Source organism: Nilaparvata lugens, chromosome 8, assembly GCF_014356525.2.
Source record: "Nilaparvata lugens isolate BPH chromosome 8, ASM1435652v1, whole genome shotgun sequence".
NCBI classification, from domain to species: Eukaryota; Metazoa; Arthropoda; class Insecta; order Hemiptera; family Delphacidae; genus Nilaparvata; species Nilaparvata lugens.
This window is the reverse complement of record NC_052511.1, coordinates 37283704-37297905: the sequence shown is the minus strand read 5'-3', so window position 1 is coordinate 37297905 and position 14202 is coordinate 37283704. Positions and strand designations below refer to the sequence as shown.

The 14202-nt window shown below is 33.8% G+C and overlaps 1 protein-coding gene across 1 annotated transcript in view; it reads left to right on the top strand.

The window, feature by feature from the left end:
* The window catches only part of LOC111047913 (dynein heavy chain 7, axonemal-like), a 135990-nt gene extending 122609 nt beyond the window's left edge, over positions 1 to 13381 (top strand). Inside the window, 9 exon segments of the mRNA XM_039435139.1 lie at positions 454 to 605; positions 1938 to 2089; positions 3330 to 4019; positions 5510 to 5749; positions 6902 to 7090; positions 10060 to 10368; positions 11772 to 12010; positions 13121 to 13253; positions 13255 to 13381. Of these exon segments, the coding sequence (XP_039291073.1) occupies positions 454 to 605; positions 1938 to 2089; positions 3330 to 4019; positions 5510 to 5749; positions 6902 to 7090; positions 10060 to 10368; positions 11772 to 12010; positions 13121 to 13253; positions 13255 to 13380 (2230 nt within the window). The 3' untranslated portion in view covers position 13381.
* The last annotated feature ends 821 nt before the right edge of the window (positions 13382 to 14202 follow it).

Here is a 14202-nt window from a genome sequence, read left to right as displayed (position 1 = left end):
TGCTTATTACTACCGGGATCCTATATTGTTCAATATTATTCCTCACTTCTGAATAAGGAAGAGCTTCAAGTCTTGAATATTGGCTTTGACTATAGAAAGAATATTGGCTTCGACTATTCTTTCTATAGTCAAAGATATTGGTCAGTGCATTTTAGTAGTGAATTGTATCTGACGATAATATATTTTTTTATTGCTTATACTGTTCCTGAAATCATATATGGTTCAATTATTCCTGACCAGAATAAAAAATAGCTTGAACTCTTGAATCATTTAGTACAGTACCTACATTTTTCTGGCAATGCTATTGAATTATTATGCTCATCTACCCCTACACATAGACGTCTTGTATGGGAATTCCTGTAATTTTGAGTATACTGTTAGTAGCCTACATATTGTGAATTTAAATTTGTGTAATGAAATAAATCTGGACTATTGATTTTTTCCTTTATTCAGGACGGAATCGAAGATAAGGATGGAAGATTTGTCGTTCCTTTTGACTGGAGGAGTGGTTCTGGTCAATTTGATTCCGAATCCGGCTCCAGATTGGATAACGGTCAGGTCTTGGGACGAGCTGTGTCGACTCAGTCTACTCGATGGATTCCAAGGTACTAAAAAATCACAAAAAGTCGATCATTATTTATCTAATCATTCAGAAAATGTCGAGTTAATTATTTTATGCTATTTTATAAACATAATAAGAAATATAAAAATAGTAGAATAAGTTGAAGAGCTCAAAAAATAGAATACATCTAATTGTAAAAAGAATAGAATAAAATATGGAATATAGTATAATTATTTATTTATATAATATATAGTATAGTATGGTACGTAGATCAGTTGAGGTATTAAATATTTCAATATAAGTGCATAAAAATATCTCCCTGTATATTGGAATTAAAAACATCTAGTATAGCTACCTTAAAACTTTTTTCATTTGAATTTTTTGTATTATTGGTACGAAAACTAACAAAAATGAAAATTAAACAGAGGTTGAAAGCTGGAAATAGGGCATACTTCAGCCTACAGAAAATTCTCAGATCAAGGCTGTTAAGCTGGAGCAGTAAAATTAAAATTTATTGGACAGTTCTGCGACCAGTGGTGATGTATGCTTGTAAAACATGGGTGTTGACAAGTTGTGATAAGATGCTGTTGAATCGATGGGAGAGAAAAATCCTAAGAAGAATTTATGGGCCAGTGCTACAGGCTGATAGGTGGCGACTCAGAAAAAAATGATGAGCTCTATAATCTGGGCATTGTTACAGTACTGAAATTAGAAGAGCAAGAATTGGTTGGTTGGGCCATGTGGAACTTATGCCGGAAACCCGTACAGCACGTATGTCTCTGTATCAGCAACCAGGGGGACAGAGAAAGCTAGGCCGACCACGCAAGATATGATTGGACGACATGGAGGCAGACCTTCAATCCTTGGGCGGGAGAAGGTGGAGACAGCGAGCGCAGGACAGAGATTCATGGAAAAGGCTTGTGGAGGAGGTCAAGGCTCTTCAAGGCCCGTAGAGTCAATGAGTAGTAGTAGTAGTATTGGTACGAAAGCCATAATCAAGGTTAATAATAATTCTCCTGAGTACATGATGGAATCAAATATAAAAAGTGCAGAGAATGTAAACAAATATAGAAGCATTTCATATCAAAATGGAAAACCTTGTTATTGATTGGATCACTGCCTTGATTATGGCTTTCGTACCAATAATACAACAAATTCAAGTGAAATAAAACTTTTTCGGTAGTGTAACGGTAACTATACTAGATGTTTTTACTTCCAATATATATAGGGACATATGTTTATGCACTTATATTGAAATATTTAATACTTCAACTGATCTACGTATCATACTGTACCACAAAAACCTGGAGATGTATATTGTTAAGAATAACAGAATATATAGTATTATTTATAGAATAAATCATTTTGTCATCAGGTCTAAAGGAGCATGTCGAGAATAACCTTGCAGAATGGAGATTGTACTATGACAAGGCTGAGCCGCACAATGAAGCTCTACCTGAGCCATGGGATTCAAACCTCACAGCCTTTCAGAAACTGCTGGTTTTGCGGATTTTCCATTTGGATAAGGTGAGAATAATTCAAAATTAATTACAAAATGAAATTAATTTAAAATCATTTTTCACAAATATTTTCTTTAGGTAACTGCAGAAGCAACCTTCACGATGCAAGTGAAATTTTTGAATTATCTATCAAGTTATCAAGTAGTTATACTGAATGGTGTCTATTAACCATGCACTCATTCATTCATTCTAATTTTTAATAATATATTTTTGTGTTTTGGAGCAAAAATTGGAGTTCCCTTCTGTCCTCACAGATTGTAATTCTCCAATGAATGATTCAAAAGTTTTGGCTCTACAGTAATAAAATAATGGGTGTTCCTTATACAGGCAAGCACCGTTAAGAGTGCTGTTTCTTGAGATTGTTGTGCATTCCGTTGCAGAAAATTGTTTACTAAAATTGAGAAAACAAAGTTTTAATTTTGTCACATCCACATTTATTGAATTCAACACTGAACTGCAGTCCTATCAAAACATTTTATGAAATAAAATAAAAACAGTTTTTTTTCAATTATGGAGAAGTTCCTTAATATCATCATCATCATCATCATCATCATCATCATCATCGTCGTCGTCATGGATTAGGCTTTTGAAGCCTGTTCCGGCGTCCATCTCTTCCTCGGTCTACCAATACTTCTTCTGCCTATTGGCTTGTGGAGTAGGGCATTCAATGGGAAACGGTCTTCAGACATTCTAAGGACATGATCTGACCACTTATTTATATATGTTTTTATCAAACTCAACACTTGATGGTTGAACATAAATAATAAATAATAAATTAATAACAAAAATATTAAATAATAATCACATTCTCTTCTTATATGAATTCATAATCAACAAACTATATTCAAAAATATTATATTCTACCTCATGCCTACTGTACCAATATTTTGTAAGTTAAACACAGTTTGCATAATGAGATAAAAACACAATAATATGTTGTCTTTTCCCGTTAGATAGTTGTATTCACACAAATCTTGAACTTCCACGCTCATGGCATATGCTGATGATGCATTTAATGTTGATTATTACATTTCATTTCATAAAGGATAAAACTAAAGGTTCCTGTGAAGATGTTGATGATTTTATGAGATACAGACGTATGGTTATTGTGATGTAGATAGGTATGGGCTCTACAGTATAATAGATTAGAACTATGACAATCTCTGACGGGTGTGTTATTCCTATCTTCTCATGTTCATCTATCATATTATTATCTCATGAATAATGTTGGGAACTTTGATTGGCAGATGGTACCAGCAATCAGGAACTTCGTGGAACACGAAATGGATGAATCGTTCGTGACTCCACCACTGTTCGACATCGCAGAGTCCTACAAGGACTCCAACAAAGTGACTCCGATGATATTCATTCTGTCTCCAGGCGTAGACCCCATGGCAGCGCTGCAGCAGTTCGCCGAAAAGATGGGCTATAAAGAGCACGAATTCGAGTCGGTGTCACTGGGTCAAGGTCAGGGTCCCATAGCCGAGAACCTCATAAAGAAAGCACGATTGGGAGGCACCTGGGTTTGTTTACAAAATTGTCATCTGGCCACTTCTTGGATGCCAACACTTGAAGCAATCTGTGATGATTTGGTATTTTCTACAAAAGATGGATTCCGGTTGTGGTTGACTAGTTACCCATCCGACAAATTCCCGGTCCCGATTTTGCAAAATGGCGTCAAAATGACTAACGAACCACCAACCGGTTTGAAACAGAACATGTTGCGAACGTTCATGAGTGAACCAATCACCGATCAGGATTTCTATGGCTCGTGTAGTGCTGACAGTGCAAAACAGTTTGTGTTTGCGCGATTGTTGTTCGGACTGACGTTCTTCCATGCGGTGGTTTTGGAAAGGAAGAAGTACGGACCCATCGGCTGGAATATACCCTACGGGTTCAACGAGTCCGATTACAATATATCTGTGCTCCAGCTGCAGGTGAGTAATGGTTTTTATAACTGAAAGATAGCATTTGTTATGTTAAAAAACGGCCATTAATAATATCTAACTGATGTGTATCAGAGACATATGTATATTCTACATATCATTGATACATAACTGATATTATATCAGTGATTTATGTGATTATTCATGGAATTTATTTAGTTTATTTATTATTCTTTCAATTCAATTCTTTATTTCCAAGCAAAAAACACTTTTAAAATAAAAATAATATAATCTATGGAAATTTTTTGGACTGTAGATCCGTGTGCAGGGAAAGACGCGCACCACGTCTTGAAACCAATTGGAATCTTGCACTATTGTTTTCAACCAATAGGATAATTGGAAAAATGTTTTTGTTTTTTTTACAACTGAATTACTATTTATTGTTTTTTTTTCTATTGATGTTTCCACAACCACTATGAAATGACGATAAATAACTTGAAGTCATTCTATTCAATATCACTCCACAGTATTGAAGAACACTTCAATTTATAATTTACTCCTTGAAGAAGTTTAGGGCAATATCCTCTTTGTTCTTTTCTGATCATTGTTATTGTTTGTGCTAACCTAATAAATAAATGAATAAATATGAAGTATTCTTGGTATTAAATCAACTGGGTGTAGTTCAAATTTTACAAATCGTTTTGCTGAAGTCTTAGCTTTTTACAGTCTCATTGATTCTTTGTTGATTTATGATTACTAGTTACATTCAGGATTTTTCAAATAATAAGTTTCACCACAGAAAAATGAAAGAATGCTTCATTACACAAGCACCTAAAATTGCCTACTTCACCCTTCTTAAATTCGTGAAATTATATTTCTGAATGATAAAATATTTCATATCCAAAATATAACATTTAATCAATCTCTAAACCTCTATTTAATATATCAGATTGTTGTAATTATATTCAGTTATAGTCAATCAATCAATAATTATTTTATTCAACACAAAATACATAAAAGAAATCACTTTTTGTGTAGTTGAGAAGTTGATATTGTGGTAATTATTCATATTAAATGAAAAAGACTTACAATCAAAAATAAAAATAAGTTTCTAATAAAATACAAAAACAGGATTCATGGTGGGGTGTGCTGAAAAGGAAAAAGGAGGAAAAATACCTAGCCAACTATGGTTCTCCATGTAATAGGTAGGTAGAGGGTATAAAAGTAAGGAATGAAGGGTGAAGAGGAGCGGAAAAGTGAAGAAATGGAGAAGAAGGCAGGAAAAAAGAGAGAAAAAATATGAGCAAAAATGCGAGTCCACTTTCAACAAAAATGTATCTTAAAGAAAAGGCCTTGCAAACAGTAACTAGTTAGAACAGAAATCTCGAGACACATACGTCGATATGAAAGAAAGAAAGAAATACTGTAGGTCCAGGTTTTTATTTTTAGAATAGTGCCTTCTAACTTTTTTAAAAATAGCTCTGCATCTCTTTGATTCATTATTTTTTTTTTACTTTTAGAAAATTCTTGTTTATTTGTAGCAATACATGTTGGAGTCGGAAGAGGTGCCATTCGAGGCGGTCACATACCTGACAGGCGAGTGTAACTACGGCGGTCGTGTGACTGACAACTGGGATCGGCGCACTCTCAACACAATGCTGGCCAGCTTTGTGAATGCACACATTGCTGCCAACCAAGACTACTGCATGCTCGACAATTTCAGCGAGTTGACTGTCAATGCCAATCGGCATGAGTTCGACTATTATATTGGTATCATCGAGGTAATTAAAAGAATTTCGCAATAGAATTCTTCCTTTTTTCAATGTTTCAACGTTTTCCAAGTATATTTTATATATTCATACTTATTTTTAAATATCGTTGGTTGAGTGGAGGAGAGATAACGTCTTCACTTCGTCCTGCTCTTTTCGGAGTGTATATGAAAAACGTCTGATAAGAGAGGTGAAAGTGTTTAAGTTGTTGCTACTTTACAGAGATTACAGAGATTGTATGTAGATTTAGTATACTATAGATAGATAATGGGTTCAACAACGATTTCAAGTAGTTTTCATTCAACAAAGAGTTACATTCGATCGGGAAGATGAATTCAAAATAGAAATGAGCTAATGAAACAAGATTCTGACAAACATATAGACCGCAGAGAAGTCAATTGAAGTGGGAGTAAGCATATGGATACCCGATGTTACAATGTTGGATATTTGAATTTCCTACAATTGGAGCAATGTAACGCAAATAATAATATTTCTCAATATATTTATAGACATTATTCTCTTCAATAGTAGTAGTAGTAGTAGTGGTAGTAGTAGTAGTAGTAGTAAAACAACCTGTATTGACAAAATTATAGTACACAATACAATAATGAAATGTATTACACAATAAATTAAATTATATATGATATTATTAGGTTGGTAACTGGCATAACCTTTGAAGTTGTCTGCCAGGAGTCGGTCATAGCCTAATAATTGATTTCCAATAACAAATCCTTTCTCAAAATCAAAGCCGCTATCAGAAATGCTGTCGATCTAACCAACTCTTCCCGTTCAGCCATTCGATAACCTCAAACTCGGAGAGTCTACATTTCCTAAGCCATGTTCTTCGGACACATTTTCTCTTCAGTATTAACATTGATTATTACTGTGTAAATGTAGAAATCTATTTACAAGTATTCTTTTATATTCATTGCTTATTCATTGGTGGTTGGTTGCTATAAAACATAAGCAACGAACAGGGTCGTTCCTTGAACGGAGTATAGTTTATCTTGATAATTCTTTGTGTTTTTACTTCTCTATTGCCTTACCTACATCATAGGTAAGGGAAGTATATTGCTTCCCAAAAAAGTAAGGTACCCCAATTTCCAGTTTTTTATACCTTTCAAGGTCCCCTGAGTCAAAACCAATTATTTTTTATTGTTTTAGAACATAAGCGACGTGCAGCCAGCTGAAGTGGTGGGTCTGCACTCGAACGCTAGCATCAGCCGCGACCTGCACTGCAGCCGAGAGCTGCTCGAAGCCATGCAGCTGGTGCAGCCCAAGGTCAGGGGCGGAGAGGGGGGCAAGCGCGATGACCACATGGTTGAAGCTATCACCACCGACATTCTACAGAAGGTGAGTTGAAAGCAAAACAGAATATAGAAATCATCATTTCCAACAATTAAAAATTACCAACACACTACTAGCAACAAAAATTTGAAACCTACTTCATGCCGCGTCTACATATTGGTTGGCCCAATGATGACCAGCGCAGTGTGTGGATGGTTGCTTTGCTATAGTGAGGTCCACGTTATAATGGCAGTGGAGAAAGATAGGAGAAAAACGTTGCCGATCCTCTGTCTTGTCAATGCTTCTATAGATGGTAGCTGATATAGGTTTATTGGTGTAATATTAACTGTTTATTCCAGTTTAAAATAATCAATAATATTTTATTAAGTAGAAAAATGATATTTTACAATAATTTCATAATAAATTTTTATAATTAACTAGCTTACCCGGTGAACTTCGTACCACCAAAAATTCGATGTATCTCATGTCACACTTGCCTTTATTTGGTGAATCATGTAATTTATCTGACAATCAATATTTTCATTTACATCTCAATACGGACTTTCTATGTGCTTAGTCATGCAGCATTCATTATTCCGACATTGCAACATATTCTCGATCAATTGGTAGTAATATCTATCAGTTAAGTGTTGAATTAAAAAAATAGATACCGGTAGGTTAAATCAGTGTTTAAAGATGAATTTAATGTTTTCATAGTTGTTGATTGTCAATAGATGGTCCAGGATATATGCGATGTACGATGAACTACACAGAATTCCATATTCTTTCCATCTTCAATTTTAGGATGAATATAAGCTAAGCTGAATTTGAAAAAAAATCAATTTAGTCAGTCATTCTTCAGTAATTAATGATTGCAATATGAACAACTATCTTTCATGAGATGTATAATTATTTTCCAGTTTCTCAATGATAGGGGATTGATAATTATTTGTATAGGTCTTCTAAGGAACGATTATCTACAGCTAGTACCAATCAACTACGGTACACTAACTTCAACTCCAAACCACCGTTCTAATACCAGTACACAATTGATCACAGGGTGACGTGTTTATTTTACAGCTGGTAACTTAAGATGCTAAATTATAAGTAGCCACTTGGCCTAAAATTTCAAAAACATAGGTCTGTAAAATGGATTAATAAATAATTATCACGTATTAGTCCCCCTATTAAAATGTCTGGTCAGAAACCATCCCCAATATTCACACAACATATTCCCAAAGTTTCATGCCGTTCTGTCAAGTAGTTTTCGAGTCTATAGGTAACAAACAAACTAATAAACACACAAACAGACATTCATTTTTATATATTATAGAGATATGAAATATTTTGTTAATTATTAATTCCACATTGTTAAAAGACGATCTGGCAACAGAGCAAAGGAGAAAGAGATGGCACTATCAACTTTGTTGAATGATATACAAGGATAGCAATACCATTGCTAATCAAACACTGCCATTACAACGTGGACCTCACTACAGCGCTGGCCTTCATTTGTCAACGTTGGGTTATCAGACTGGACCAACAAGTTGACTAGGCATTAGACATGGCTCGCCATAGTGAATTAGGTTAATCTTCTTACTCCCTTATCAACATAACTTCTCACAAATATGTTGAATTAATTGTCTAACATTCTTATAGTATTGAACTGGTTTATAGAGTCTAAGAAGAAGGATACCGAATTAAACATAACAGATGAGGCAGATTTACTAATCAGAGCTGGGCTACGGAATCAGCTTAAAGTTGATGTTTTCCCAGAAGAACCCAGAATTTAAACTTTCGTCGTTAGAAAGACGAATCGCTCGGAGTGCGAGGATGAAAGGGTATTGAAGGCGAAAGCGGTAGACCATAGTAAATAATAATAATAATAACCATAGCGTTTATGATAATGGTTAATGGTGAATTACTGTGGTCCTTAGTTTTGCTGGCCTATACAAAATGAATGAATATTATAGTATTGTTTTTTTAATTGTTTAGCATTATTGTGTTGTGTTTTCTCTTTAATTAATTTAATATAATTTAATATTGTGTTATTTTGAACTGTTAAATATTATTGTGTATTTTTTCAATGTTGTAGGCAAATTTAGGACATCTAAATGAATAAGCATAATCAGCTAATGAAAAGCGTAATAAGCGTGTTTGTGGCTGTAAGTCTGTACGCACCTTTACATCTTGAACCGAAAACTCTCATTAGTTAATCCATGTGGCTTTTGTTGGTGGGGAAATCCTTATCTTATTATTTGAAACTCAAATTAAAATTTATTTCACACTCATAAATACATGTACAAAAAAATCATGGTTTTGGACTCTGGGGACCTTGAAACGTATTGAAAGCTTGAAATTAGGGTACCTTATTTTTTGGAATGCAATTCTTTCCTTACCTATGTTAATAGGGGAAGGAAAGTAAAAATTAAAATAGAGTCCAGCATGACAAAAAAGTACAATAATTCAACCAAAATTCAACAATAGATTGTAAGTGATAAATCCACTGGCATAAGATTACTATTGGTCGCCAGTGGGAGTGGGAGATAAGATTATCATACACTTAACTTGATTTAAATTGAATTAGCACAAAAGTTAATATATACACAGAATAGAAAATCTAAAACGAAGAATTGAAACAAAATAAAGAAATTTTCTCAAGTATCTTTTACTTCATATAACTACTTTATTTATTCTCAAAAAACAGATGTAACTTACTAATAGTGGGTAGGTATGTGATTGTGTATTCAAATTTTTCAAATTAGTGTAATATTCCTCAAGTTTATCTATTCATTGTGATTCTTTAAAATTTTTAGATAATTCCTGGACCAAAAATCAAGTAAAGAAGTAGTGTGTGATATCATAACCTCAACCTTTGGACAACATTAACTTTTTATCAACATTTTTGGAGAGAAATAGTACAGGCCCAGCCTAGTTTTTCCTTCAATTTCATTATTATATTATGATTGTAATATTTTGTATAATAAATGAATGAATGAAAAAAAAAGAATTATTCAAATGATTGTAATTTTCAGTTACCTCGCGCTTTCGATCTGGACCTAGCCCTTGAGCGCTACCCAGTGACCTATTCGGAATCGATGAACACAGTGTTGGTGCAAGAGATGGAGAGATTCAACCGGTTGACGCGCGTCATGAGGACGTCAATCGTGATGCTGCAGCGCGCCATCCTTGGCGAGGCTGTCATGACGCCCGACCTTGAGACGACCTTCGCGGCGGTGCTGGCCAATAGGCTGCCTAGTGCCTGGGCCAGGGTGTCCTATCCCAGTCTCAAACCACTCGCCGAGTATGTCGCTGATTTGATCGCTCGGTTGAGGTTTTTGCAGGTGAGCAGGGGTGTTTTATTTAGTTGGTTTTTGTTGTGGTGTTGTAGAGAGAAATTCTGTAGACACAGATCATTATATTTTGCGGAAAATGTGTGTTTACCGATATGTGAAAATGCTAATCTCGAGATTGCTATTCACATGTTTGTGTACTTCAAGCGTTTGGCTCTCAGTTTTGTCCAGTTGCGATATTTTTTGCCTTACCATAAAAAGTAAACTGAGAACTTGACGAATTGGAAACTTCATGAACTGATGGCTTGACAAACTGAAAATTTGACTCACTGGCCTCATGATGTACTGAAAACTTGAATAATTGTAAACTTGACGAACTAAAAAAATGATGAATTGAAAACTTGACTAAATGAGATTTTAACAAACTCAAAACTTGTCTAAATGAGAACTTGACAAACTCAAAACTTGTCTAAATGAGAAATTGACAAACTGAAAACTTGACTAACTGTAAACTTCTACTAAAAACTTAGCCCTATTGATTACTTGAAGAACTGAACGCTTCATGGATTGAAAATTTGATTAAATTGAAACAATAAAATAATTGAAAACTTGTCAAACTAAATTTTGACGAACTGAAAACTTGACGAAATGATAACTTGAGAAACAGAATCTGATGAATGGGGTGTTTGTTGTGTTTTCGAGAGGGAAATTCCACAGATACAGATTAGAATATTCTGCACCTAGGGCGGAAAATTTGGGTTTATCATCTCCAGATAGCAATTTTCATGATTGAGACAAAGTACAGAAAAAACAAACAGAAACAAAACAAACAGAAAAAACAAACAAACAATTAGGCACACCAAAAAACGCAAACTGAAAACTTGTTGAGTTTATAACTAAATAAAATTAGAACTATAGAACTGAAAACTTAATGTACCATATTAAAAACTTGACAAACTGGAATCTTGAGGAGTTGGAATCTTGACAAAATGAGAACTATAGAAGAACTGAAAACTTGGCAAACCTAAAATTTCACAAATACTTGATCACTACTTCACTTCATCCTCAATTTTCATAGCACTAATAATAATAATACTGAGGGTGAAGCCCACATAAGCACTTAGGCTTGTGCGTGCGTGGGTAATGAGTGAGAGGGATGATGATGAGAGATGACTACTTTTTAGGTAATCGGGACCGACGGCTTATCGTCTCCTCCGAAATATGGGGTGGCCTTATCTATGTGATTGTGCTGTGGTTATAAAAACTTTTGCCTATTCATTCAACTTTTTAGAAGTAGACTATATACTATGTATACTATGTAGATATACTATGTATATCTCTTGATGTAATATTTGTTTGATTATCACTATGTATATCTCTTGATGTAATATTTGTTTGATTATCTCTTTGTATTATCTCTTGATGCAATATTTGTTTGATGGGAATGATTGCAGGATTGGTACGATAAGGGCATCCCATCCTGCTTCTGGATCTCGGGCTTCTTCTTCACTCAGGCATTCCTGACGGCGGCGATGCAGAACTATGCGCGCGCACATGTCATCCCCATCGACCTGCTCACGTTCGACTTTGTGGTGACGTCACATGCTGCTAACAGTGACGTCACCAGTCCACCAAAAGATGGAGTGTATGTGCACGGTCTGTTCTTGGAGGGAGCACGTTGGGATCGCCAGCTGTAAGTGGTGTTTGTTTTGGGACGTGCCTTGTAGTTCATATTTCGTGATATTTTAGTATTTAAACAAATTGTTATCTTTGATTTTCCTTTTTCTAACTTATTTATGAATAAAAATATTGTAATGGTATGATTGGCCCGAAACGTTCGATCTTGGAAAGAAAAATGGTACTAATAATTATAAAAAACTACTGTTATCATAATGTGTTTAGAGGACAAGTATAGGTTCTTATCCTGTGCTCTTTATTGTAAAATTATTATAAATTTATTCATATTGAAAATTGCATGAATTTTCAAAACATTTCGTCTACCGTATTTCAAAATAAAAAGGTCACTATTGTAGTTCAATTAAAAATATATAGGTGGTCAGCTAAATAAGACATCTACATTTGATCATAAAATAAACAATTGTAGGAAACAATCTGTATAAGTTTTTTCCACTTTGAACATCTCATTGCCCTTGAAATACCTATGTAGCTATCAATGAGTAAAATATTATTATTATTATAAATAAAAAAAAATTAAATAAGTAAATATCAAGTATATAAGTAAAGTGTAAGTATTATATGTATATAATAAGTAAATATTATTATTATTATGAGTAAAATATTATCATTATTATTTGAAAAAAATATTATATCACTACTGGAAAAAATACTTTTATGAAACTGATACATTGATACAGTAGAATTTACACAATATTTATACTATAATAAATTATTGAGAATGGTTGGGTTCTAATCTAATGGATCCAACTTAAATGGATGATTGTAATGAACAAAAAATGTATTCTATTCGAATTTTTCACTCTTACTCATTCAACTGTTCGTAAAAACAAATTAAACACTTTTGACATTTGATAAATTTATTATAAATTTATTCATATTGAAAATTTATCTTTGATAACTATTTAACTTTGATACATTATTTATATTTTATGTCAATTGAAACAAAACATTTATTTTAATCATCTTTTTTAATTCCTTCTCACTTCACTGTTTATAGAAAATAGATTCAATCCATTTAGCCTTTTTATTTATTTTTGATTTTAAGAAAACTTGATAAAATTAGTTTTTTATTCGAATCTGAATTTGATTCTATTTTGTATTCCAGGGGCCAACTAGAAGAACAACTGCCGAAAATGCTGTTTGACATGATGCCTGTGATCCACTTTGTGCCGAAACTGAAGAAAGATGCCCGGGAGGATGGACGCTATGCGTGTCCTCTCTACAAGACGTCGGAGCGCCCGGGGCATCCTGTCCACAACGGGCCATTCCACCAATTACGTGCTGCCTTTGCTGTTGGCCTGCAGTCGAAGCCCCGCCCACTGGGTCAAGAGAGGTACGGCGCTCCTGTGTCAGCTTGATAATTGAACAGATTTGTTTGAAAATATAACTGAATTCATGGAAAATTGACTGGAAATTCAACCAAGTTGTTCGAAATTGTAACTGGAATTATTGTTCCCACTCTATTCAAAAGATTAATTCGAAAACGTTAATGGAATTGTTGGAAAATTGACTGGAATTGTTCTCATATTGTTGTAACAAATTGTTGAAAAGATTATTCGATAAGGTAAATGGGATTGATGGAAAATTGACTGGAAATATACCGAATTTGTTAAGAGGAATTATTGAATACATTTATTCGAAAATATAACTGGAATTCATGAAAAATTTACTGGGAAATACACCCAAGTTGTTCGAAAATGTAACTGGAATTTATGGTAAATTGACTGGGAAAGTACTCAAATTGTTAGAAAAATTACTCGAAAGATCTATTCGAAAATGTAACTGCGATTGGTGGAAATTGACTGGGAAAATACCAAATTCGTTGAACAAATTATGAAAGATTTGTGTCTTGTTTAAAGTTGAGATTTATTGAGAGAAAAGTGAAACGAACATTTTAAAATCGACTGGTTTGAATCAGGGGAATACTAGTTATTATGAAATAGTTGTGTGAACTTGATAATTGGAGATTTGTTGAGAAAGTTTTCAAAAATTTATAGAATCTGGTTGAAAATATAAACAAAATATTATGGAAGAGTTTTGAAGAGTTATATCAATTTGATAATTGAAATTACTTGGAAAATAAAATTTCAATACTGATAAACTTGAGTGGAAACTGACTGAATTTGCAGAGATAAATCGAAAATCGTAAGAATTAAGATGATGAGAATTGATCGAATTTGAATTTAA